Below are 24,018 nucleotides of genomic sequence, written 5' to 3'. Positions count from 1 at the left end.
ATTCAGAGGCACTAGGGGTGAGACCAACACGGCGGTAATTTTTAAAGCTACAGATGATCCTGCTGTCCGTCAAGGCTGAAAAGCAGTGTTCTAAAGCAGCGGATCGCAAACTTTTTTTTATCTCCAGACCTCTTTTGACTCATAAAAATTACTGAGGACTCCCAAGAGCTTTTGTTTATGTGGATTGTATCGATATTTACCAGATTAGAAATTAAAATGGAAAAAAATGTAAATACTTATTTAAAAAATTTATTTACAAATAACAATTAAACTTATACATGAATATAATATTTTTTGTGACATTAACTATTCATCAATCCTCCCTCAAAAAAAAGTAGTGAGAAGAGTAGCACTATATTGTTCAAATTTCCTTAATAGAAGGATTCTCATAGAGTTTGCATCCTGTCAGTTGCTCAATGTTAGGAAGAAAATCTGGCTTCACAGAATACATAGTTGCAAAAGGAAGGAGTATTTTAAGAGCCTTTTCAGATAATATTTTTAAAATATTGCAGGCATTCTTCTTGCTACCACACAAAAATTCAACAAGTGTTAGTTCCTCAGGGGTCAGTTGCAATATGGAATCTGAAATGATATTGGTGAACTTTTCATACTCTGTTACGCTAAAACCCACAGCTCCAACTTGCACTTTGAAAGGATCTCTAACCCATGCTTGATTTTATGACATCTGTCATTTGGAACATAGTTCACTGAGTTATGCAAACCTTCTCTATATTGTTACCTCTCATTTTGCAGTATCGAAAAATCTCTTTCATTAATCTCATCATCAAACTCATCCAGAAAAGTCTTGAGGTGCTAGGAAGTTGTCAAGTTCACAGTGGCAGGCAGACAAGTTCCCAAAATTCAAATTTTCACTTGAAAGCTCATTTTATCATTAGCAACAAATACTGGCAGTTGTTTTTCTTGAAGTGACAGGCTCACTTCATTCATTTTTAAGACAGTGTCTGCCAAACACCCGAGTCTGAATAACCACGTCTGCCAGCTGTTTGTTCAAGTAAAAAGCAAAAAAGCAGTTGGTTCAGTTCAGTCTCCACTCAAACAATGGGAGCAAGGACTTCCCTTCAAAATTCCATATTCCACAGAAATGCTTTCTATGTATTTCCCCTTTTGTCACACAGACTACTAAAGACTTAAGGGTCTAGGTTTAATAAGGGTCTAGGTTTATGATTTTGACTACCTCACCAAGGACATGCTAACATAAATTTTTAATTAATAAATCACATTTTTAAAACTGTGATTACGGAGCAGTGAAGAATATGATGACTACTCATACAATTTGGTGGTACTGCATGGATCCATGCTAAAGACTAGCAGTATTGGCCAGGTGTAGGGGCTCATGCCTGTAATCCCAGCACTTTGGGAGGCCAAGGCGGACAGATCACCTGAGCTCAGGAGGTCAAGACCAGCCTGGCCAACATGGTGCAACCCCATCTCTACTAAAAATACAAAAATTAGCCTGGCATGGTGGTGCGTCACAAGTAATCCAGATACTCAGGAGGCTGAGGCATGAGAATCACTTGAACCTGGGAGGTGGAGGTTGCGGTGAGCCGAGATTGTGCCAATGCATTACAGCCTGGGCAACGGAGCAAGACTCCATCTCAAAAAAAAAAAAGAAGAAGAAGAAGATTAGCAGTTTCACCCACCATTGCTTTTGCACTTCTGTACAAATGTCAATACAATGGAAAAAAGGAAAATAACATCTTAGTAATACTATGAACGCTGTTTTGATCTCACAGACCCCCACCCCCCAAGAAAGGGTCTCAGGCAATCTCCAGGAGTCTGAGAACCTCACCTTGAGAAACACTCTTCTGACGAAATTCAAGAAAAAAAAGATAATAGTCTGCTATAGTTCTTTGCAAACGACACTGAACCTGTAATTCACAGATGTAACCAGTTTGATGAGAATGTAGGTTAACTTACACTTATTCTCCAGTGTTGTTTCTAGAGTATATCTCATAAACTGAAACCCAGGCTACCTAGGTTACTCTCTTTAAATAACTGCTGTTGTTTTAGATTGGCCTCAGAGAGGGACGTGTGATATCCCTGACTTTATAGATCTAAGAGCTTTCCATGTGGCATGCTCGTCCTTCAAGACCTGTAAACTGGAGCCCACACCTCACCGAACCACAATCTCTAGACCATCCACCCATGAACTAGCTCTTAATTCTCCCTACTTTTCCCCACCTCTCGACAACATTTCCATCCCTTTATTCTTAACATGGTTTGCAATCCAACACTCTAAAATCCTTTAAAGTGGGTGTTTATATAATTTATCATCCACACCACAACACTTTTGAGGGTGAAAGCTATTAAAAATGGGACTAACCTGGGTAACTGGACAGGTCATGGTCCCCCATCTCTAACTTCTGCCCTGCATCACCTGAGCTTACCTTGCCAGTTTTACCTTTGCTGCTTTTGGACCACAGAGCTGTGTGGTAGGGGAGGAAGGCTGGAGAAAAGCAAAGCAAACCCCTCTGAAAATGATGATGGTTTAAAAAAAAGAAAAAAACAGAAAAAGTAAGTAGGAAGCAGAAAACATTCCTACTTCAGTGTGACTTCCGGTCACTGAAGGGATGGTTGGCTTTGGTTTCTGAGATTCAGTCTGTTTTACTGCAATGACAGCTTTGTAATAAACCAATGTCCACACACACAGCTGGTCGACTGGTCTGTTTCTCTAGACTCACAGCAATGCTGCACCATCTCAATCACTTGACAGCAATGTACAATATTTAGAATGGTCCTAACACCTCCTTCTTCTTTCTCAAAGTGTCTGGGCTATTCTTGGCCCTTTGCATTTCCAGATAAATTTTAGAATCCATCTGTCAGTTTCCACATATTAAAAAGAAATTACTGGGATTGTGAATGGGATTGCACTGAATCTACAAATCACATGGGGAGAAATGACATTTTTAAAATATTGAGTTGTCCAATCTGTGAACATCTTTCTTTAGAGGTCTTAAAAGTCTTTGGTTAGATTTATTCTGAGGTGTTTTATATTTCTAAGTGTTATTTTAAATGATATCTTTGAAAATTTTTTCTTTCCTGTTTGTTGCTTACATGCAGAAATAAAACAGATTTTCGTATACTGATTTTATATCCAGTTATTTTGAAATTTAGTTGGCTTGCTATTTAGCAATTTTGCTAAATTCCCTAAATTCTAACAGTTTGTGTGTTGACATTTTAGGATATGCTACTACAGAATTATATCATCTGTGAATAATAACAGTATTACTCCTTTCTTTGAATTCTTTACTCTTTTTGTGTTTTTCTTGCCTTGTTACAGCGCAATTTTGAATAGAAGTCATGTGAGCAGATATCTCTGTCTTGTTCCCACTCTCAGAGGGCAGACTTTTTTTTAACATTTCACCATTCAGTAATATTTGCCAAGATACCTTTTATCAGAATCGAGAAGTTCGCTTCTACTCTTTGTTTGCTAAGATTTTTACCATGACAGGATGTTGAATTTTACCACCTGCTGTATCTATTGAAATGACAAGATTTCCCTCCTTTATTCTCCTTAAAGTGGTAACTTACACTGCTCGGTTTTTAAATGCTAAATCATCCTTACACTGCTGGAAAGAAATCCAATGTGGTTGTAATATGAGATGCTTTTGTGTCTACTGCTGGTTATGCTCACTGATATTTAGTTTCAATTTTTTAATATCTATGTTCATGAGAAACGGGCCCTCAATTTCTTTTCCTGCAGTGTCCCTGTCCTTCTTGCCCTTGTCCCTGGTGTCAAGGTGATGTTGGCTTCATAAAATGAACTGAGAAGTGTTCTTTTTCTGTTTTTTAGAAGAGTTTGTTTAATACTGATACCTTTCCTTCCTTCAGTGTTTGGTAGAACTCACTGCTGAAGCCCCTGGGCCTGGAGCTTTGTTTGTGGGAAGTACTGTAATTATGATTTCCACTTTAAACATAGTTATACGACTATTCAAGTTTTCTCTTTCTAGGAATTTTTCTATTCCAGAAAAAAAATTTTTTTTGAGACAGGGTCTCACTGTGTTGCCCGGGGTAGTTTCAAATGCCTGAGCTTAAGCAATCCTTCCATCTCAGCCTCCAGAGTAGCTGGGATTACAACCACGCACCACTGCATCCAGCCCCAAATTTATTAACAAAAACGGGTTCATAAAATCTCCTTGTTAATGTAAGATCTGGATTAATGTGCCCTTTTCATTCTTCTTATTGATAATTTGTTGCACAGATTATTTGATCAAGCTTGTGAGAGTCTATCAATTTTATTAGTTTTCAAAGAACTAACTTTTGGTTTTACTCATCCTCTCTTAATGTGGTATTTATTTTCTATTTCATTAATTGATATTATTATTTTTAGTATTTCCTTCTGTCTACTTCCTTCACATTTAATTGGATCATCTTTTTTTACATCTTGAGGTCGATGCTTAGATACACTGATTTTTCAGCCACTTTTCTTTCCAATATACGCATTTAAGGCAACACATTTCCCCCTGAACACTGCTATAGCTGCACCTCACAACATCTGACCTATTATATTTTCATTATTATTCATTTTAGGGTGTTTTGATTTCCATTTTGATTTCTTCAGTGTACTGCAGGTTACTTACAAGAGTACTAATTAATTTGCCATCAAAGATTTGCTTTTTTTTTTTAACTTTTATTTTAGGTTCAGGAGTACATGTACAGGTTTGTTATATAGGGAAACTCAAGTCACAGGGGTTTGTTGTACAGATTATTTCATCACCTAGGTACTAAGCCTAGTACCCAATAGTTATTTTTCCTGATCCTCTCCCTCTACCCTCAAGTGGGCCCCAATGTCTGTTGTTCCTCTCTTTGTGTCCACGAGTTCTCATCATTTAGCTCCCACTTATAAGTGAGAACATGCAGTATTCGGTTTTCTGTTTCTGCATTAGTTTGCTAAGGATAACGGCCTCTGGCTGCATCTATGTTCCTGCAAAAGACATGATTTTGCTCTTTTTATGGCTGCATAGTATTCCATTGTGTATGCATACCACTTTTTTTTTTTATCTGATCTGTCACTGATGGGCATTTAGGTTGATTCCATGTCTCTGCTTTAGAGAATAGTGCTTCAATGAGCATTTGCATGCATGTTTCTTCACAGCCGAACAATTTATATTCCTTTGTATATATACCCATTAATGGAATTGCTGAGTCAAATGGTAGTTCTGTTTTTTTTAACATCAATTAAATTCTATTTATTTAAATATACTAAGCAAAACACATTTTATGAAGCATTTTTTTTCTGTGACAATTTGGTCTGTGCTGGATCCACTCTGTGTTGCTGTTTTCTGACGCCAGTTGGTAGTTCTGTTTTTCTGCCTTTGAGGAATTGCCACACTGCCTTCCACAATGGAATTAATTTACACTCTCACCAACAGTATATAAGCATTCCCTTTGCTCCACAACCTCACCAGCATCTGTTATTTTTGACCTTTTAATAATGGCCATTCTGACTGGTATGAGATGGTATATCTCATTGTAATTTTGATTTGCACTTCTCTAACAATCAGTGATACTGAGCTTTTTTTCATATGCTCGTTGGCCGCATGTATGTCTCCTTTTGAAAAGCGTCTGTTTGTGTCCTTCGCCCACTTTTTAATGGGGTTGTTTGTTCTTTTTCTTGTTAAGTTCCTTACAGATGCTGGATATTAGACCTTGGTCAGATGTATAATTTGCAAATATTTTCTCCTATTCTATAGGACAGACAGCCTACAGAATGGGAGAAAATATTTGCAAACTACAGCTTCTGCGCACTTAAGTTTAATTAGATCCCATATGTCAATTTTTGCTTCTGTTGTGATTGCTTTTGGCATCTTCATCATGAAATCTTTGCTCATTCCTATGTCCAGAATGCTATTGCCTAGGATGTCTTCCAAGGTTTTTATAGTTTTGGGTTTTATCTTTTATTATTGGTTTCTAACTTAGTTCTACCAGGATTAGCAAATATACCCTGAGCGATTTCACTTCTTGAAATTTGTTAAGATTTGTTATGGTCCAGCATATGGTAAATTTTTAAAATGTGTTTCAAAGGAAGATGTATTTTACAGTTGAGTCCAGGGTTCTATTTATGTCAATTAGGTCAAATTGATTAATCACGTTGTTCCAATCTTCTATATCCTTTCTGTATCTTTATATTTTTTGATGTGTCGCTCACAAGCCAAATATATTTTTAAATCAAATCTAATAACCTTTGTCTTTTAAATTGAAATATCTAGTTGTTAACACTTAATGTAATTAATTCTAGATCTGAATTTAGATATCTACTATCTTATCTTTCTGCATGTCCTGCAAATTCTAAGTTCTTTTCTCTCCTATTTCCTACCTTCTTTTGTATTATTTTATTCTTCCTTACTATTTTATATTTAAGCATTCTCCTAGTGAGCCTAGAACTACACTAGAATCCTTCACTTATAACAGTCTAACATAAAGTAGCCCTTTTACATCTTCCTGAACAATGGACCTTAGTTCCATATTAACCATAAGTGTAATTATTTTAGAATCTGTGTCTGATAACTCCATTATCTGTAGTTCTGCTTCTATTGTCTATTTCTTTCCTTTTTAAAAAAGTTGTATTTTTTTTTCTTATATGCCTGGGGGTGGGTGTGGGGGTGTGTGGAAGGGGGGCTACTGTAGCAATAATGTAAGGCCTAGAGTGATGTAATCTTCTTCTAAAAGGGATGTTCATTTGTTTCTGCCAGGGAGCAACCCCAATCAACTTTCAAAGCTGATCTTCACTTCCTGCAGGGACTGATCTGCTTATGATTCACCCTTACTCCTACAGCTAACCCCTAAGGGTCCAAACTCAAAACCTTCGGGTGTTTACCAGGGTCTCCCCTTGTGCTTCCAACCCCATGAGTCTGACAAAGGCTCTGCCTGGCTTCCCAGGTGCTTCTTCTGGAATCCACAGATGTCCCTGGGGAAAAATTGGCCCAAGAAGCAGGGCTCATGCCTCTGAATTTCCTGGATCTTGGTCCCATACCGCTTCACTGCTCTGTTAGCTCTCTGGGGTTTTTAATGTTTTTTAACATTTAACAGCTTTTCCAGTCATCCTCAGCAGGAGAGTTGGTCCAAATTACCTAGCCTGTCATTACTGGAACAGAACTTAAATTCCAACTTTTTTCCCCTCCTCTTCTAGTTAGATCAAGAGAATATACAACTCAGTTTTACATCTGCTTATATTAGCTAAAATTAGTGAGTTTATAAAGTTTTTAAAAACAGCCTATGTGAGAAAGTGATAATACATTTTGTTTTGAAAACCTTACCTTGGCAATGGACCTGTTGGGGGAGTCATTCCATAATCTTCATATCTCTGGAAGACATACAAAAGAAATTGAAGACTAATACTTAATACTTATTATAAAGTGACAACAGCAAACTTATAAATTCAGCTTTACAGGATCGACTTTCAAGAGAATTATTTTCTCATTAAAACTTAGCATGTTACGGGCACTCAAGTTTCAGTTCGAGGACCTGCACTACCAGACTTTAGAAAACACATAACTCATTTCTAGATCTTTCCTTCTTTTGTATATTACAACTACAAATATGAATAGCTGACAGGCTTTCTGTGCCTGCTCTTCCCTACAGATCCATCTGTATCTTCTGCTGCAAACTTGTATCTTCTGCTAAAGGGCCTCATATCTTTTGCTAAAAGGCAGGCCTGAGTGCCCATAATTAGCACAGTGACTCCAATCACATGGGCCACAAAGGTCAGCGAGACCCAGTGGTGCCCAGTATCTAGTCAAATACCTCAAGCAACTCAAGTATCAAATCCTGTCTCATGTTGTAGAATGCTGCAAAAAAAGGAAACCAGAAACGAGAGAGACTCTACAAGACCAAGGCAGCACCTTCTGTTTCTGACCATTTACTGGTCCCCAGGAGACCCAGCTATACTTTCTGCCCTTAAGTTCCATCACGTGCCCCCATATCCTTCAATCAACTCTTTTTACTTGAGCTAATCTGAACTAGCCAAGTGTTCTTTGACTAAAACAATATGCCACATGATTTAAAGAAATATCCATCTAAGAAATCTGTTGTATTCCTGGTGAAATCAATATATCCTAACCCTAATATACGTGGGACTCTTATTTCAACGTTTCTTTTCAATAACTGTGAATTGTTCTTTTTGGAATTAGCTATTTCAGAAGAGCAGTAACTATGGGCAGAGTCTGTCCAGCTGCAGTCAGTTGGAACCAATGGTTTGTCTAAGTTAGGTCTAAGTCAGCCTTGCTTCTGAAGTTGCTCCAACATGACATCTTTCTTTTTACAAGCTGTCATTTACCGAATTAGTATTTTGAGTTAAGCATTGTATGAGCATTAACCCAAGCCCACAACATCACTAAAAAGTACTCACTCCCTCTGTTTTATGAATGAAACCAACTCACAAAGAAATTAGGTGATTTCCTCCTATGTCTTTTGAACTCCAAAGACCATGCTTCTCACCAACCACCCCGCACCGCCCATGGTTTCCAAAACCAGACACTCTCCTGTGAACAAATATCTATTTTGTGAGGGAAAAAGTAGAGGTTTTGGAGTCAGACAGACTGGCTTAACATTCCTGGGCCTATTCCTTTATGCCAAGAGAATATAATGATCTCCACATTCATAGAGTTTTAAGGGGATTGTTAAATATGAAACTGTGGTCAGATTACTTCAACTTCTGACTCTCTCTGCTTCCATCCCCTTGGCTGTCATGTGGAACCTTGTGGAGTTCCCCAACTGAGGCAAAACAAGGGAAAGGGAGTTATGGACGAAGGGAGGAAGAGAAGGAAAAGAAGCTTCCATTCATTTTCCAAAAAATTACAGGGAAATCTGAGACTACATAGAGATTATTCACAGTGCTGGTGCTTTCGGCAGAGTGTGGGTTTTTAAAGCACATTCATATGCAAAATCTTAAAAAAAGTCAATGCTTACCAGTTTACCTACCAAAGTCTCAGGAGGTTTTAGTGGCATATTAAGAGAAAAACAATGAAAAATAGCTGTCCACTTATTATCTTTTGTATCTCTGTAGTGTGAGGATTTCAACTCTATCCTCATCAGAAAAAGAATGTCATATTTCTAAGGACTGCATGCCCTGATGAAAAGTTTAAAAAAAAAAAAAAAAAAAAATCACAGAATTTCTCTGATTCTGTTGCAGGATGGATCACACCTATATAAAAGTGGGGCACAAAATTGCATTTGAAGGTTTCAATCGGCTATGTATATAAAAATCCCACTTTAATGCATCCCTTTTTTCTATTCAGTATAAAACACAGGCCAACAGAGTGAGAAACGTAAGTGAGATGGTTGGTAGAGTTTGGGATAGGCCTGAGGTAAAGCAACCAGACAGCGAGGCCTGCTTGTAAAGTGTCTCAGCCCAGGGATTTGTACTGGCTACTCACAGGACTAGTCCAGAGACAGCTTACCTTCTCAAGGAAGCAGCGACACCAACTATCAACCGGCCTGACTCACTGATGCATAACTAACACCCTTATCCTCACAAAAAAGGAGCAATGTCATCAGATGGCAAATAAAGGCTCATGCAGTAACTGAAGGCACCTTGAAATCCACATTCCTGTGGTTTTTTTTTTTTTTTTTAACCAAAAAAAAGTAAATAGCAGCAAATAGAGAGTGATTAGGCTCCCCTTGGCAACACTAACTTTATGATCCACGTTGAAATTCTATTAGATATGCATGGATAAAGCCAATGATCCTGATTTTCTACTAGATTAAACTGCTAGCATTCTCATCCAACTACATCAGGGTAACATCGAAAATCCACAATAAGAAAACCACTGAATAATGGTGTTTATTTAAAAATCTTACTGTAGGCTTGAATTTATAAGGCATTATCAGGGAATCTTGAATCTGCAACACCTATGAACAATGAACAAGTAAGAGAAATAACAACACAAATCTGCCAAACGACACCACTGGTTTCTGTGGGTTTCCAGTTTGCAGAAAGCAGATCATGGGATTCTCAGCCTCCATAATTACATGAGCTGACACCTCATAATAAGTAAATTTCTCTCTCTCCCCCTCACTCTCTCCATACAAACACATATGCACACACACACACACACACACACACACACACACACAAACACTACTAGCTCTGTTTCTCTGGAGAACTCTGACTATTTTAAATAATAGACCCTACATGTGAATGGATAAAGAAATGTGGTATATTTGCAAATGGAGTACTATTATGTGCTGCTGTTTTCTTTGGGTCTATTATAAATAAATCTGCCATGATGTACAAGTCTTTGTATGAAAATATGTTTTTGTTTGTCCTGGATAAATACTTAGGAAGAGAATGCTGGTTCATATGGTAGGATATATGTTTAACTTTTTAAAGAGACTGCCAAACTGTTTTTCAAAGTGGTTGTGCTATTTTACATTCCCACCAGCAGTTCATGAGACTTCTAGTTGTTTACATTCTCAGCAACATAATTGTAGATTTATTTCTACATGCAGTTTCATCAGTTTTTGCTTAATGTGTTTTACAGCTCTAATACTAAGCACATAAACAGGTAAGACTTTGTGTCTTCCAGATAAACTGACCACTTTATTATGAAATGATCCTCTTAATCTTTAATAATATTCTTTACTATGAGCCCTATTTTGGCTAATATTAACATAGCCATTCCAGCTTTCTATGATTAGTGTTAGTATGGCATATCTTTCTCCAAACTTTTCTCCATACTTTTCCTTTTTACCTATTGGTATCTTTGTATTTAATGAAGGTTTCTTGTAGGCAGCATATACTTGGATCTTGCTTTTTATCCAAACTGACAAGCTCTGCCCTTTAATAGGGGTGTTTAGGCCATTCACATTTAATGTGATTATTGATGGGCTGGATTTAAATCAACCATCTTGATATCTGCTTTTAATTTTCCCCATCTGTGCTTTATCACTTTTCACTTCCTTTTCTGCCTTTTTTTTTTTTTTTTTTTGAGACAGAGTCTTGCTCCTTCGCCCAGGCTGGAGTGCAGTGGCATGATCTCGGCTCACTGCAACTCTGCTTCCTGGGTTCAAGTGATTCTTGTGCCTGGGATTACAGGCACATGCCACCACACCCAGCTAATTTTTGTATTTTTAGTAGAGACGGGATTTCACCATGTTGGGCCAGGATGGTCTCGATCTCCTGACCTCAGGTGATCCGCCCACCTCAGTCTCCCAAAGTGCTAGGATTACAGGTGTGAGCCACCATGCCTGGACCCTTTTCTGCCTTCTTTTGTGCTGTTTTTTATGATTTCATTTTGATTCCTTTGTTGGCTTATTAGCTAATAATAGGTTGCTTTATGGTTTATATTACGCATTTTTCACTTATTACAGTCTACCATTAAGCACTATCATTCTACTTCATGTATAGTATAAGAACATTAAAATAGAAAACTTCAATTTCTCCTTTCTTGGCATTTTGTGCTGCTGTTCTCATATATTTTACTTCTATATATGTTATAACTCCCCACAATATATACTTATTACTTTCATTTTAAATAGTCAATTATGTTTTTTAAAGTTTTAAATAATGAAGAGAGGATTTTAAAAAATAATTCCCCACATACATATTTACATTTCCAGTGTTTTTCATATATGTATGTAGATCCAGGTCTTCATATGGTATCATTGTACTTCTGCCTTAAAGACTTCCTGTAACATTTCTTATAATGCAGGTCAACTGGTGATGAATTATTTCAGCTTTTATATGTCTGAAAACATTTTTATTTCACCTTAGTTTTTGAAAGATGTTTTTGCTAGATATAGATTCTAGGTTGGTCATTTGGTCCTTTCAGTTCTTTGAAGATTTGTTCCACTACCTTCTGGGCAGTAAGATTTCTTCTGCCATCCTTATCTCTGTTCCACTGTATATAATGTGTTCTTGTTCTCTGGCTACTTTTAAGATCTTTTTCACTTGTTTTAAGCAATTTAGACTATGGCACTTTTGGAATAGTTTTCTTCATATTTCTTGCACATAGAGTTCACCAACCAATGGATCTGTGGATCTGCAGTTTCCACCAAACTTGGAAAAATGTTGGCCACTCTATCTTTTTAAAAACAATTCTATTGGGTATGTTTGAGGTTTACAACATTTTACTGGCTACATACAGGTAGTAAAATGGTTACTTACAGTGAAGTAAATTAACATATTTATCATCTCACATACTTTTTTGTGACAAAAGTATCTAAAATTACTTATTTAACAAAATCCCCAACATAATAAAATTTTATTAACTATTGTCCTCATTTGGTACTTTAGATCCCGAGACTTGTTCATCCTACACATCCCCTACTTTGTGTCCTTTGATCTCCATCTCCCAATTTCCTTTCCCCTCCCATCTGTGGTATTTTTATTTTTTTAAGATTCCACATGAAAGTGAGATCATGCAATATTTTTCTTTCTGTTTCTGGCTTATTTCACTTAGCATAATGTCTTCCAGGTCCACCCACGTTGTAGCAAATAGGAGGATCTCCTTTTAAAGGATAAATAATATTCCATTGTATATATACACCACAACACTTTCTTTATCCATTCATCCACTGATGGACGCTTAGGCTATTTTCATATCTTGGTTATTGTGAATAGTGCTGCAATGAACATGGGAATGCAGATACCTTTACAAAGTGGTGATTTTACCTTCTTTGGGTATATACTCAGCAGAGGGATTGCTGGGTCATACGGCAGTTCTATTTTTTTTTCCGAGACAGAGTCTCGCTCTGTCGCCCAGGCTGGGGTGCAGTGGTGCGATCTCAGCTCACTGCAACCTCCGCCTCCCGGGTTCACATCATTCTCCTGCCTCAGCCTCCCGAGTAGCTGGGACTACAGGCGCCTGCCACCACACCCAACTAATTTTTTTTGTATTTTTAGTACAGACGGGGTTTCACTGTGTTAGCCAGGATGGTCTTGATCTCCTGACCTCATGATCCACCCGTCTCAGCCTCTCAAAGTGCTGGGATTACAGGCATGAGCCACCGCGCCTGGCCAGGTAGTTCTATTTTTAATTTCTTTAGGAACCACTACACTATTTTCCATAATGGCTGGAGTGCAATGACATGATCTCGGCTCACTACAACCTCTGCCTCCCGGGTTCAAGTGATTTTTGTGCCTCAACCCCCTTAGTAGCTGGTTACGAGCATGTGCCACCATGCCCAGCTAAGTTTTGTATTTTTAGTAGAGATGGGGTGTCACTATGTTAGCCAGACTGGTCTTGAACCCCTGAGCTCAAGCAATCTGCCCATCTCTGCCTCCCAAAGTGCTGGGACCAGAGGCATGAGCCACTGCACCCAACCTCATCGAGGTTTTAATTTGTATTTCCCTGATGATTAGTGATGTTGAACACTGTTTCATATACCTGTTGGCCATTTTTATGTCTTCTTTGGAAAAATATCTGTTCAAATCCTTTGCCCATTTTTTAATTAGATTATTTATTTTTCTTCTATTGAGTTGTAAGAGTTTTTAAAAATAAATTTTTGATACTAAGTCCTTATGAGATATGTGGTATATGAATATTTTTTTCCAGTCTGTAGGTGGCCTTTTTTCCAGTCTGTAGGTGGCCACTGAAACATTTTCAATGTTTTCCTTTGCTATACAGAGCTTTTTAGTTTGATGCGGTACCATTTACTTATTTTTGCTGTATAACCTGAGCTTTTGGTGTGATAGGTATGATATCCAAAAATCATTGCCAAGGTCAATATCAAGGAGTTTCCCCTATGTTCTCTTCTAGGAGTTTTATCATCTCAGGTCTTAGACTTAGGTCCTTTATTCATTTTGAGTTGATTTTTGTGTCTAAGAGTCCAATTTCATTCCTTTGCATGTGGAAATCTAGTTTTCCCCTCACCATTTACTGAAAAGACTATCCTTTCCCCATTATGTCCTCTTGGTGCCCTTGTCAAAAATTAGTTGACCATATACGTGTGGATTTATTTCTGGGCTCTCTGTTCTGTTCCATTGGTCTAGGTTTCTGTCTTTATGCCAGTACCATACTGTTTTTATTACTACAGCCCACTAGTTTTTTTCTTCTCCAATATGTAATCTGACTTCAGTCCCATCCAGTATATTTTTTCATCTGAGACTGTAGTTTTCATCTCTAAGTTTGACTTTTATCATTTAATATCTTCAGTGCTTCTAGTTAATGTGTACAATCTTTCCTCTAGCTTCTTGAATCTATGGAAGTCCATTATAAGGATTCTTTTGATACCCTGTCTACTAGTTCTTTTTCTCTTTTTTTTTTTTTGAGACAGGGTCTTGCTCTGTCACCCAGGCTGCAGTGCAGTGGTGCAATCATGCAATCACAGCTCACTGCAGCCTCAGCCTCCAGGGTCAAGTGATCCTCCCACCTTAGCCTCCTAAGTAGTGCCCAGCTAATTTTTATATTTTTGTAGAAACAGAGTCTCACTGTGTTGCCGAGGTTGGTCTCAAACTCTCGGACTCAAGCAATCCTCCTGCCTCAGCCTCCCAAGGTGCTGGGATTACAGGTGTGAACGCCACATACAGCTTGTCTACTAATTCTATCATCTGTATCATTTTCCTGCTTCTTTGTTTGTCTGTTTCGTTTGATTTGATGCAGACATTATTACTTTCACCTTATTGAATGCTGTATATTTTTGTGTTTCTATATTCTTGAGCTTTGCTTGGGTTTAGATGTTAAGGTTTTGTGGTTAGGTGGAACCAGAGCACCTTTAAGTTGGGGTTAATTTTGCCTCATTCCTGAGGTAAAACTCTTCCGAGTACTCTAACTGATATTGCATGAATTATCCAGTTTCCACCAGCTGTTGGAAAACGAACCGTATTCATCTGCTCAGGCTGCCATGACAAAATACCTTAGAAACGGTGGCCTAAAACAACAGAAACTCCAGCCCTTTGGGAGGCCAAGGTGGGCAGATCATGAGGTCAGGAGATCGAGACCATCCTGGCTAACATGGTGAAACCCCGTCTCCACTAAAAATACCAAAAATTAGCCAGGCGTGGTGGCGGGCACCTGCAATCCCAGCTACTCAGGAGGCTGAGGCAGGAGAATGGCGTGAACCCGGGAGGCGGAGGTTGCAGTGAGCCGAGATCGCGCTACTGCACTCCAGCCTGGGTGACAGAGCGAGACTCCACCTCAAAAGCGACAACAACAACAACAACAACAGAAACTGATTTTCTCGTAGTTGTGGAGGCTGGAAAGTCTTACATCAACGTCTGTCAGTGTTCAGTTTCAGGTGGGGCTTTCTTCCTGGCTTGTAGACAGTTGCCTGCTCTCTGTGTCCTAACCTGGCTGGAGAGAGAGCTCTGGAGTCTCTTCCTTGTCTTCTACAGGCAGCAGCTCTATTGAATCGGGACGCTACCCTTCCAGCCTCATTTACTCTTAATTACCTCCCTAAAGGCCCTTATCTCCAACGCAGTCATGTCGGTGGTTACGGCCTCAACATGTGACTTTGGGGGAGACACAGTTCAATCCATAGCAAGAGCTTATTCCCAGGCCTGTGTGAATTTTGAGGGTTGTTCCCACTCATCTTTTTGGGGGGCTCTTTTGGGTAGTTTCTGTGTACCCATAAACTGATCAGTACTCAAAGATTCTCTGCAGATGCCTAGCACCCTGCCCAGGGCATCTCTCTGCTCTCCTGCTCTCTCCCTTGTGAACTCCAGCTGCCTTTTCCTCCCCAGACTTCCAAACTCCATTTCTTCAATTCAGGGAGACCACGGAGCTCCGCCTGGGGTCCTACCTGCTGTGCCATGACTAGAAACTCCAGGCGTAAGCTGGGGCAACTGGAGGGCTCAGTTCACTTCTCATTGATTCCTGTCCTTTCTTGCCTCAAGTTTAACGTCAAGTCACCCAGATACTCCTTTCAGTGTTTTTTTTTCAGTTGTTTCAGGAAGGAAGGTAAACCCAGGCTCTGTTCCTCCATCTTGTCCAAAAGCAGCCTGTCCCACACACTTTAATTTCGGTGCCTCTGCTGTACTTCCCGCCACCTGGAACATCCTTCTTCAACTGACAACCACTAATTACCCTTTAGACTTCCACAGAGATGCTATTTTGTCCAGAAAAATCCTTTCCGAAAGACTTCAAGGCTCTGCTAGACGCCCCTCCCACATCACCTCCTCCCGCCATAGCACCTTCCACGCTGTACTGGAATTAGTTTCGATTGTCCAGACAGCCTCCACTGGAATGCAAGAACTGGGGGGGCAGGGACCTACACTGTGCACTGCTCTACCTCCAGCACCTAAGCAGAGTACCCGCGACACAGCAGGCGCTTTGTAAATATATTTGAATGAATAAGCAAATGAGAAAACTTTAAAGTGACCCGATGGCAGCTGTATCCACATTTATTTTACCACCGAGGTTTGTCCTGTACCATGCATTTCCTGAAATATTATCAACCACCAGTTGTAATTTTGAAGATATTTGTTGGAACAAGCTATATTTTAAAATTAAAAACAGTAATGATTCGATCAAATGATATTCCCACCCCACATGACAGCAGTTCCCCATACTGTAGGCTCTCAGCCTCCCATACCCTGGAGACAATCTCTTGCTGAAGGCTTTTACTTTTAAAATTTAAACCCATTTCAGAGATAAAAAAAGTATTTTAGCATATGTTTATTGCCACCCAATTCCATGTAACAAGGTGGACCCAGTATAAACACTCCCTAATAAATTCATATTGTGACCCACTAGCTTCTCTCCAGAGTCAAATTTTGGCCAATCATTTCATCTGAAATCAGCAGAAAATAACGTTAGCTTTACTTCCTTGAGTTTTACTTCTTCTCCATCTCTCAGGAAGGTACATTTGAAAGGACTAAGAAAAACGTAAGTGATCACAAAGGCAGATGAAATGCTGAAATGTCAACCTCCAAGATGGAAAGCGACATTTGAAAGTGGTTGTCACTGCCCAGATGGGGACTGGCTGCCTACAATCTCAGAACCTCAGGGGTCTCTCCAGTACCAGGTGGCCATATAGGAAACTGAACGATTTGGATACATTCTCAACTGCAACTTTTCTGGAGACATCAACAAGAATACATTTGACAGTTACCCCACCTCCATTCTGTGACACTGTTTTGAACCCAGGAAGATGCTTCCATAAAATCCCCCTCCATTCCTCCACAAAGCAAAAGCCCTCCTGCCTTGGCCACCTAAATTGCTGGGATTATAGGCATGAGCCTGTAAACCTGCATAAATGGATACTTCCAACATTAAGAATTAATTTAGTAGAAGATAAAAACTAAGACCCATCATCCGAGTTTTAATTCTTATCAAATGCAACCGCAGTTTTGTGCGGAGCCTGAAAGTGAGGCAGTCAGGCAGCAAAGCTTCAACATCTTGCCCACCAGAGAATTCTAGAAGGCCAGTACTTACACTGCAGGGGTTGTTGGCCGTCTGGGCTGGGCTGTAGAAGGACCCCCACTGCGTGGTTCGCCTCTCTTCCCGGGAAGGGGTGCTGTTTGCGGGCAGGCCAGGTGGGACTCCGGGGCCCACGCCTGCGGCGCTGGCAGGCTGGCTGCTGGGGGCCACGAGGGCAAAGGCATCGTCCAGGAGGGAGTGCATGGTCTGGCGTGCCTCCTCGATGGACGGCTGGGGTGGGATGTACTGGGAGGCCGGGAAAGGAAGGGCTGGATATCTCCCCAGTTCCACCGAGGATGGTGTCTGCACATCGGCTGGGAGGTCAGGATCCGACTACAGTGGGAAATGGCAAAGGAAAAATCACACACGAGTTTTTGTGGCAACCCTAAATGGTTTTCCTGACACTGAGGAAAAGTTCTACCGTAAGAATTAAAAAATGACAGTTGAGGCTGCACACACTGGCTCACACCTTTAATCCCAGGACTTTGGGAGGCCGAGGTGGAGGAGCACTTGAGGCCAGGAGTTCAAGACCAGCCTGGGCAACACAGTGAGACCCCATCTCTAAAAAAAAAAAAAAAAAAAATTAGCCAGTTGTGGTGGTGTATACCTGTAGTCCCAGTTACTTGGGAGGCTGAGGTGGAAGGATAACTTGAGCCTAAGAATTTGAGGTTGCAGTAAGCTATAATCGCATCATTATACTCCAGCCTGGATGACAGAGTGAGCCCTTGTCTCACAAAAATTAAAAAATGACAGCTGAGGAATGCGCATTACATTTCACAGGAAGGAGCAGGGAGGCTTGAATCAGAAAAAAAATTGCCAAAATTCAACAATCATTTTTTCAACAACACTCAACTATTTACAAGGCATTTCAGCACCTGGAAGTGAACACTTTTACTGAAAGCCTCTAAACAGCCAAAAAACTTATTTCAAAGTTTATGTATTGAACAAAACTAGTAAATTTTTCATAGCTAGCAGTCAAAAAGTAGTCTATTGACTATCAGAAAATAGCCTTAAAAGATCAAAACTTTTAAAACTATGCATATTAAAACTATGTATGCGGGCTGGGTGCAGTGGCTCACACCTGTAATCCCAGCAACCTGGGAGACCAAGGCATGAAGATCATTTCCAGGGAGGCCAGGAATTTGAGACTAACCTAGGCAACATAGCAAGACCCCCATCATTACAAAAGATTGCTGAAAAGTTAGTTGAGGGTGGTGGTGAGTACCTGCAGTCCCAGCTACTCGCGAGGCTGAGGCAGGAGGATCTCCTAAGCCCAGGAGGTCGAGGTTGCAGTGAGCTATGATTGCCCCACTGCACCCTAGCCTGGGTGACAGAGATCTAGACTCTTTAAAAAAAAAAAAAAAGCCTATGTATGTGTGTAAGCAATTATAGTGCCTATTTTATGAAAACTATTCAGAACCATTTGTCTTTAAAATGAAGGTATCTCTGGATCACAAGAGTCATTAAGAAAGGTTTAAATTGGCCAAGCACAGTGGCTCCTGCCTGTAATCCCAGCACTTTGGAAGGCCGAGATGGGTGGATTACCTGAGGTCAGGAGTTTGGGACCAGCCTGGCCAACATGGTGAAACCTTGTCTCTACTAAAAATACAAAAATTAGCTGGGTGTGGTGGTTCATGCCTGTAATCCCAGCCACTTGGGAGGCTGAGGTAGGAGAATCGCTTGAACCCAAGAGGCGGACGTTGCGGTGAACCGAGATGGCTCCCTTGCACTCCAGCCTGGGTGACAAGAGCGAAACTCTGTCTCGGAAAAAAAAACAAACAAAGGTTTAAATTGTGTTCTATACCTACTGTTTAAGAGGTAGAAACATAAGTAACAATAAAAATTTTTTAAATCTCATTTCCCAATACTGTTATGAGCAAAACACAGTCATAACATATGCAGGGTAAACTGAGAGAGACAAAACCAGGAACCAACGAAGAAGAGTCATCCTTTCTGGTCTCATAGGCTCCATGAGCGCAGACAGCATGGTGACTGCAGCAGACACAGTGAAGAGAGAAGAGGTTCTGCCCAAGGGGCTGGGGACCCCACACCCTCTGTGAGGAAGGTGGGCAGCTTCTATCTAGAATGCTTCACTTGCCACGTGCCTGCAGTTTAGCCCAGCTGGTTGGATCACCGGACTTAAGGGGCCAAGGAAGATATTCCCTTGCCCGTCTGGATCCATGAGTCTATTACAAAGATAAACTACTCTACAGACACATCCTTAACCTTAGCCCCCTATCTGGAAAATGCTTCTATGGGTGATCAGTTATTATTCCTGCCAGCATGAAGGGCAGTAGGTTCTTAACTCCAATCTGAGAGACAACCATACAAAACTAGTAAACCCAGTCAGCCCACAGACAGGTTTTGCTTGGCCTGCACACTCTTTTAACTGATAGCCATTATTTTAAACATCTGAAAATTTCACAGTAACCCTCAGATTTCTGGGTTCTCTTGACTGAGTCTGAAGCTCTGGCATGACCGGGCCCTCACTCCACACAGAAACCACCAACTGCCGTGAAGCAGCGACTGCCCTCGTGAGATGGGGTAGGCGCTCTTCTCTCCACGGCAGTCCCCGCTGGAGACCTCCCTCTCTTGCCCGTGACACGCTTGGGCTTATGAGTCCATTTCTCCCAAACTGCAACATCCCAGTGGAGGTTCCACTAAATGAGATTTGTCATTGAGAAATTCTAAATGAGAATCCGGGGCTCCAAGGTGACCTCTAGCTGACGATGTCACCTTGGAGGGAACCTGTGCTCCTTTCCTTGTGAGGTGGAAAAAGGTCCACAGTCACGCCCTTCTCCAATTCTTGATTTTTTTGAGGAGCAGATGAGGAAGACTGGTCAGCAGTATACCACCAACCTACGGCTCACGTGTGGAAGGAAGGGAGGGTGTGTCTGGAACAACTGTCTACTGGTAAGAGGGTTTCTCCAGAAACAGAAGCGATGTTCCTGGCGGTGATTCCGGTGGCTGCCTATGAGGCTCTACTGCAAGGAAGCAAGCAGTGTGGTGACACAAAAAACTGCAGGCACAAACTGCGATTCCACTGTGGGAGAGGATCTCAGACACTTGAGTAGAGTCCCCAGCGGCTATAACCACTGCCAATCTCATTCTCAGTGGCCAGAATTTCAGAGAAGACTAAACTCCTAGACCCAGAGAGATGATCTGCCTATGGGAAGGACAGTCCCCTCAGATTCCCATTGGCCCCCATGAATCCTGCCAGAAGGCCAGGAGCTCCTGGGCCAGGACGCTTCCATTTCCTGTCCTTCACCTTCTTGTTTTCTCCTCATTTTGCAGGCAAGAATACAAAGCTTGCAGGCCAAGAAGAGGATTTACTCAACTTCCTATATTCTAACATCTATATTTAGACTATAGATGTTTCACATATAGATGTGTTCAGATACAGTTTATCTATCAGTCTTTAGAAGTAAATGTGCATCTTTTTACTGTTAGTCATCAAAGTTACGGATTTTGGTGCCTATTTTGCAGTCCGTTGTGGGTGTTGTAAGAGGGTGTCCAGATAGCCAGGTTGTCCAGGACAACCTCAGTTTATGCCTGTTGTCCCACGGTAATGATTAATAGTATACCCCCTTACACTTTCCAGTGTCTGGATTGGATGACAAATTACATCAAACTTTTTCCAGACAGTAAATACTTTAGGTTTCATGAGTCATATAATCTGTCACAGCTACTCAACTCTGCCTTGCAGCAAAAACAGTCATTGGTATCAAGCCAACAAATGGGTATGGTTGTGTCGCAATAAAACTTTATTTAGGCCAGGTTTGGTGGCTCATGTCTACAATCCCAGAAATTTGGGAGGCCAAGGCAGGAGGATCACTGAGCCCAGGAGTTTTGAGACCAGCCTGGGCACCAAGGTGAAACCCCATCTCTACTAAAAATACAAAAATTAGCCAGGCAAGGTGGCGTGCGCCTGTAATCCCAGCTACTTGGGAGGCTTAGGATCACCAGAGCTTAAGGAGGTCGAGGCTGCAGTGAGCCGTGATTGCACCACTGCATTCCAGCCTGGGCAACAGAGCTGGAGTGTCTTTAAAAAAAAAAAAAAATTACTTACAAAAACATGCGGCTGGCTGGATTTCTACCGAGGCCTGAATTATAATGGTAACCCCCATTACAAGGAACCAAAGAATATTTCTCTTGGCCTTAGGAGAACACACCCCTCAAGGAAAAGATATTTTTGAGGGGAAAGTAGAAAATTGAAGGTAATTCAAAAACGCATAGTACTTCCCCAGTATAGGCTTGAAGATGAAAAAAACAAAAACAAAAACAAAAAACCCTGTACATGTACCACTGATTCTAAAATAAAAGTTGAGGGGAAAAAAGATAAACTACCTAAGAAAAAATGAGCTCTGAGACAGGCATGATCTTTTAAAGTATGTGTTTCAGAATTCAAAATCTGAGGAAGATTTTTATTTTGGGGACATCTTTGAAAAAAGGAGCCACTGAAGGCAAGCACCCTCTGGGGTGGTGTCTTCCAAGATGAGGCTGCTCTGCACCCACAGCAGGAGGAATCTCCGCACTCCCCGCTAAGGAAAAAAGAAAACGATGCAGCAAGCCACCGCGAAAGAAGGCTGATCTAGGGTCACCAAGGCAGGCGAATGAAGACAGCCAGGAGAAGACAGGTTCGTCCCCATACAAAACTCAAACATTTAAAAAAATCAAAGGGAGGGGACTGAGAGGGCTCCCCACAGATTCCTTTGAGAGAGGAGCCCAGGTTGGCTAGAGAAGTGAAGGGGAAAAAGGGATGCTGCCCCTTCTGTTAGTTCCACACCATGGCAAGTCTCCATTTGGCACAGACAAAAGCTCCGGGTGGGCCGGGCACGGTGGCTCAAGCCTGTAATCCCAGCACTTTGGGAGGCCGAGACGGGTGGATCACGAGGTCAGGAGATCGAGACCATCCTGGCTAACACGGTGAAACCCCGTCTCTACTAAAAAATACAAAAAAAAAAAACTAGCCGGGCGAGGTGGCAGGCGCCTGTAGTCCCAGCTACTCGGGAGGCTGAGGCAGGAGAATGGCGTGAACCCGGGAGGCGGAGCTTGCAGTGAGCTGAGATCCAGCCACCACACTCCAGCCTGGGTGACAGAGCGAGACTCTGTCTCAAAAAAAAAAAAAAAAAAAAGCTCCGGGTGACAACCCTGGGGAGCCCTCCCCAGATCAAGCCAAACCCCACAGGTGTCCAAATACCCCCAGAACTCAACACAGCACAAGAGCGCCACCTACTGTAAGAGCAGCCATGCACTGCATTTAGAAAGTAACAGGAACTACTCAATTCCTTGTACTGAGGAAGAGAGTAGTTTCATTTACAGACAGCCCAACTCTCTGAAATCGCCCCGAGCCTCATGAGATCAAGAAGGTTGGTCTTTAGGACCCTAGAAATACCATACGTTCCTAAGGAAAAGTCTGGTTCTTTCAGATGATCATAATTCAGCTGTATTTAGGCTCCATCCCAGAATAATGTTTGGCACATTTGTGTAATTATATTTAGCATCTTTAAGTGCTTATTATTTATATAATTTAGGAGAAAAATACAAAACTCAACTAAGAAATGACTGCTCACCATTTCTATAAGCTCTATCTAAAGCCATCACGTTCATTATAAATCCCTTCTCGAAGGGTGTGCTTTTTGCTAACGTGTCTCTAAACAAGGCTGGCTCTGTGAGTGCCTCCGGGAGGAGAAAGGGGCCCGCTGTGGCAAGGCAGGGCTCTCCTGGCACGGAGTTGAGGACGCCCTGTGTTTCCCAGCGCTGCCGCAGTTAGCTGCACCTGGCTCGCCCTCTCTGTCTTGGGGTATCTTTGTGTCTGTATTTCTCATGGGTGGTTAAGTGAGGCTGGTTCTCTCTCTCCTACTCAGTGCAGTCTGTGTGTATGCACCTTACCCTATCAATATCTGCCTTTAACACTCAAGCAAATCTGTCTGGACCTCTTTTACTTTGGAAAAATATAATCCCCTATTTATTTATTTAGAGACAGGGTTTTGCTCTGTCACCCAGGCTGGAGTGCAGTGGTGCAATCAAAGCTCACTGCAGCCTCAACCTCCTGGGCTGAAGCGATTCTCCCACCTCAGCCTCCCAAGTAGCTAGGATTACAGGCATGCACCACCACGCCTGGCTAATTTCTGTATTTTTTGGAGAGATGGGGTTTTGCTATATTGCCCAGGCTGGTCTCCAACTCCTGGGCTCAAGCGATCCACCCACCTTAGCCTCCCAAAGTGCTGACACTACAGGCCTGAGCCACCATTCATTGTTTCTTAATTTCTATTAACCCCTTTGTCCCATAAAAGCAAAATATATATAAGCAAATATGCTATCTTCTTAGCATTCCAAGGACAGTATTACTAGGAAATCCAGCCGGGCTAGCTCTCAGTACAGCAAAGACTCCTGATCTCAGGGCCATGCCCTCACACTTGTAATCCTAGCACAGTGGGAGGCCAAGGCGGGTGGATCACTTGAGGCCAGGAGTTTGAGACCAGCCTGGGCAACATGCTGAGACCCCATTTCTACAAAAATTTTTTAAATTAGCTGGGCATGGTGGCACATGCCTGTGGTCCTAGCTACTCAGGAGACTGAGGTGGGAGAATTACTTGAGCCCAGGAGGCTGAGGCTGCAGTGAGCATGGATCACACCACTGCACTCCAGCCTGGGCAACAGAGTAAGACCCTGTCTCAAAAAAATAAAAATAAAA

General features: G+C 41.3%; 1 protein-coding gene across 5 annotated transcripts in view; it reads right to left on the bottom strand.

Annotated features, from left to right (window-relative positions):
* The window catches only part of KIAA1549 (KIAA1549 ortholog), a 143,980-nt gene that overhangs the window by 9,820 nt on the left and 110,142 nt on the right, over window positions 1-24,018 (bottom strand). For all 5 annotated transcript variants that reach the window (XM_031665129.1, XM_031665131.1, XM_031665128.1 and 2 more), the window contains 2 exons: window positions 17,337-17,654; window positions 7,278-7,324 (listed from right to left, as the gene is read on the bottom strand). In XM_031665129.1, coding sequence (XP_031520989.1) covers window positions 7,278-7,324; window positions 17,337-17,654 — 365 coding nt within the window. The remainder of the gene's footprint in view (window positions 1-7,277; window positions 7,325-17,336; window positions 17,655-24,018) is intronic.

Source organism: Papio anubis, chromosome 4, assembly GCF_008728515.1.
Source record: "Papio anubis isolate 15944 chromosome 4, Panubis1.0, whole genome shotgun sequence".
Taxonomy (NCBI): domain Eukaryota; kingdom Metazoa; phylum Chordata; class Mammalia; order Primates; family Cercopithecidae; genus Papio; species Papio anubis.
This window is presented reverse-complemented; position numbering and strand designations above follow the sequence as displayed.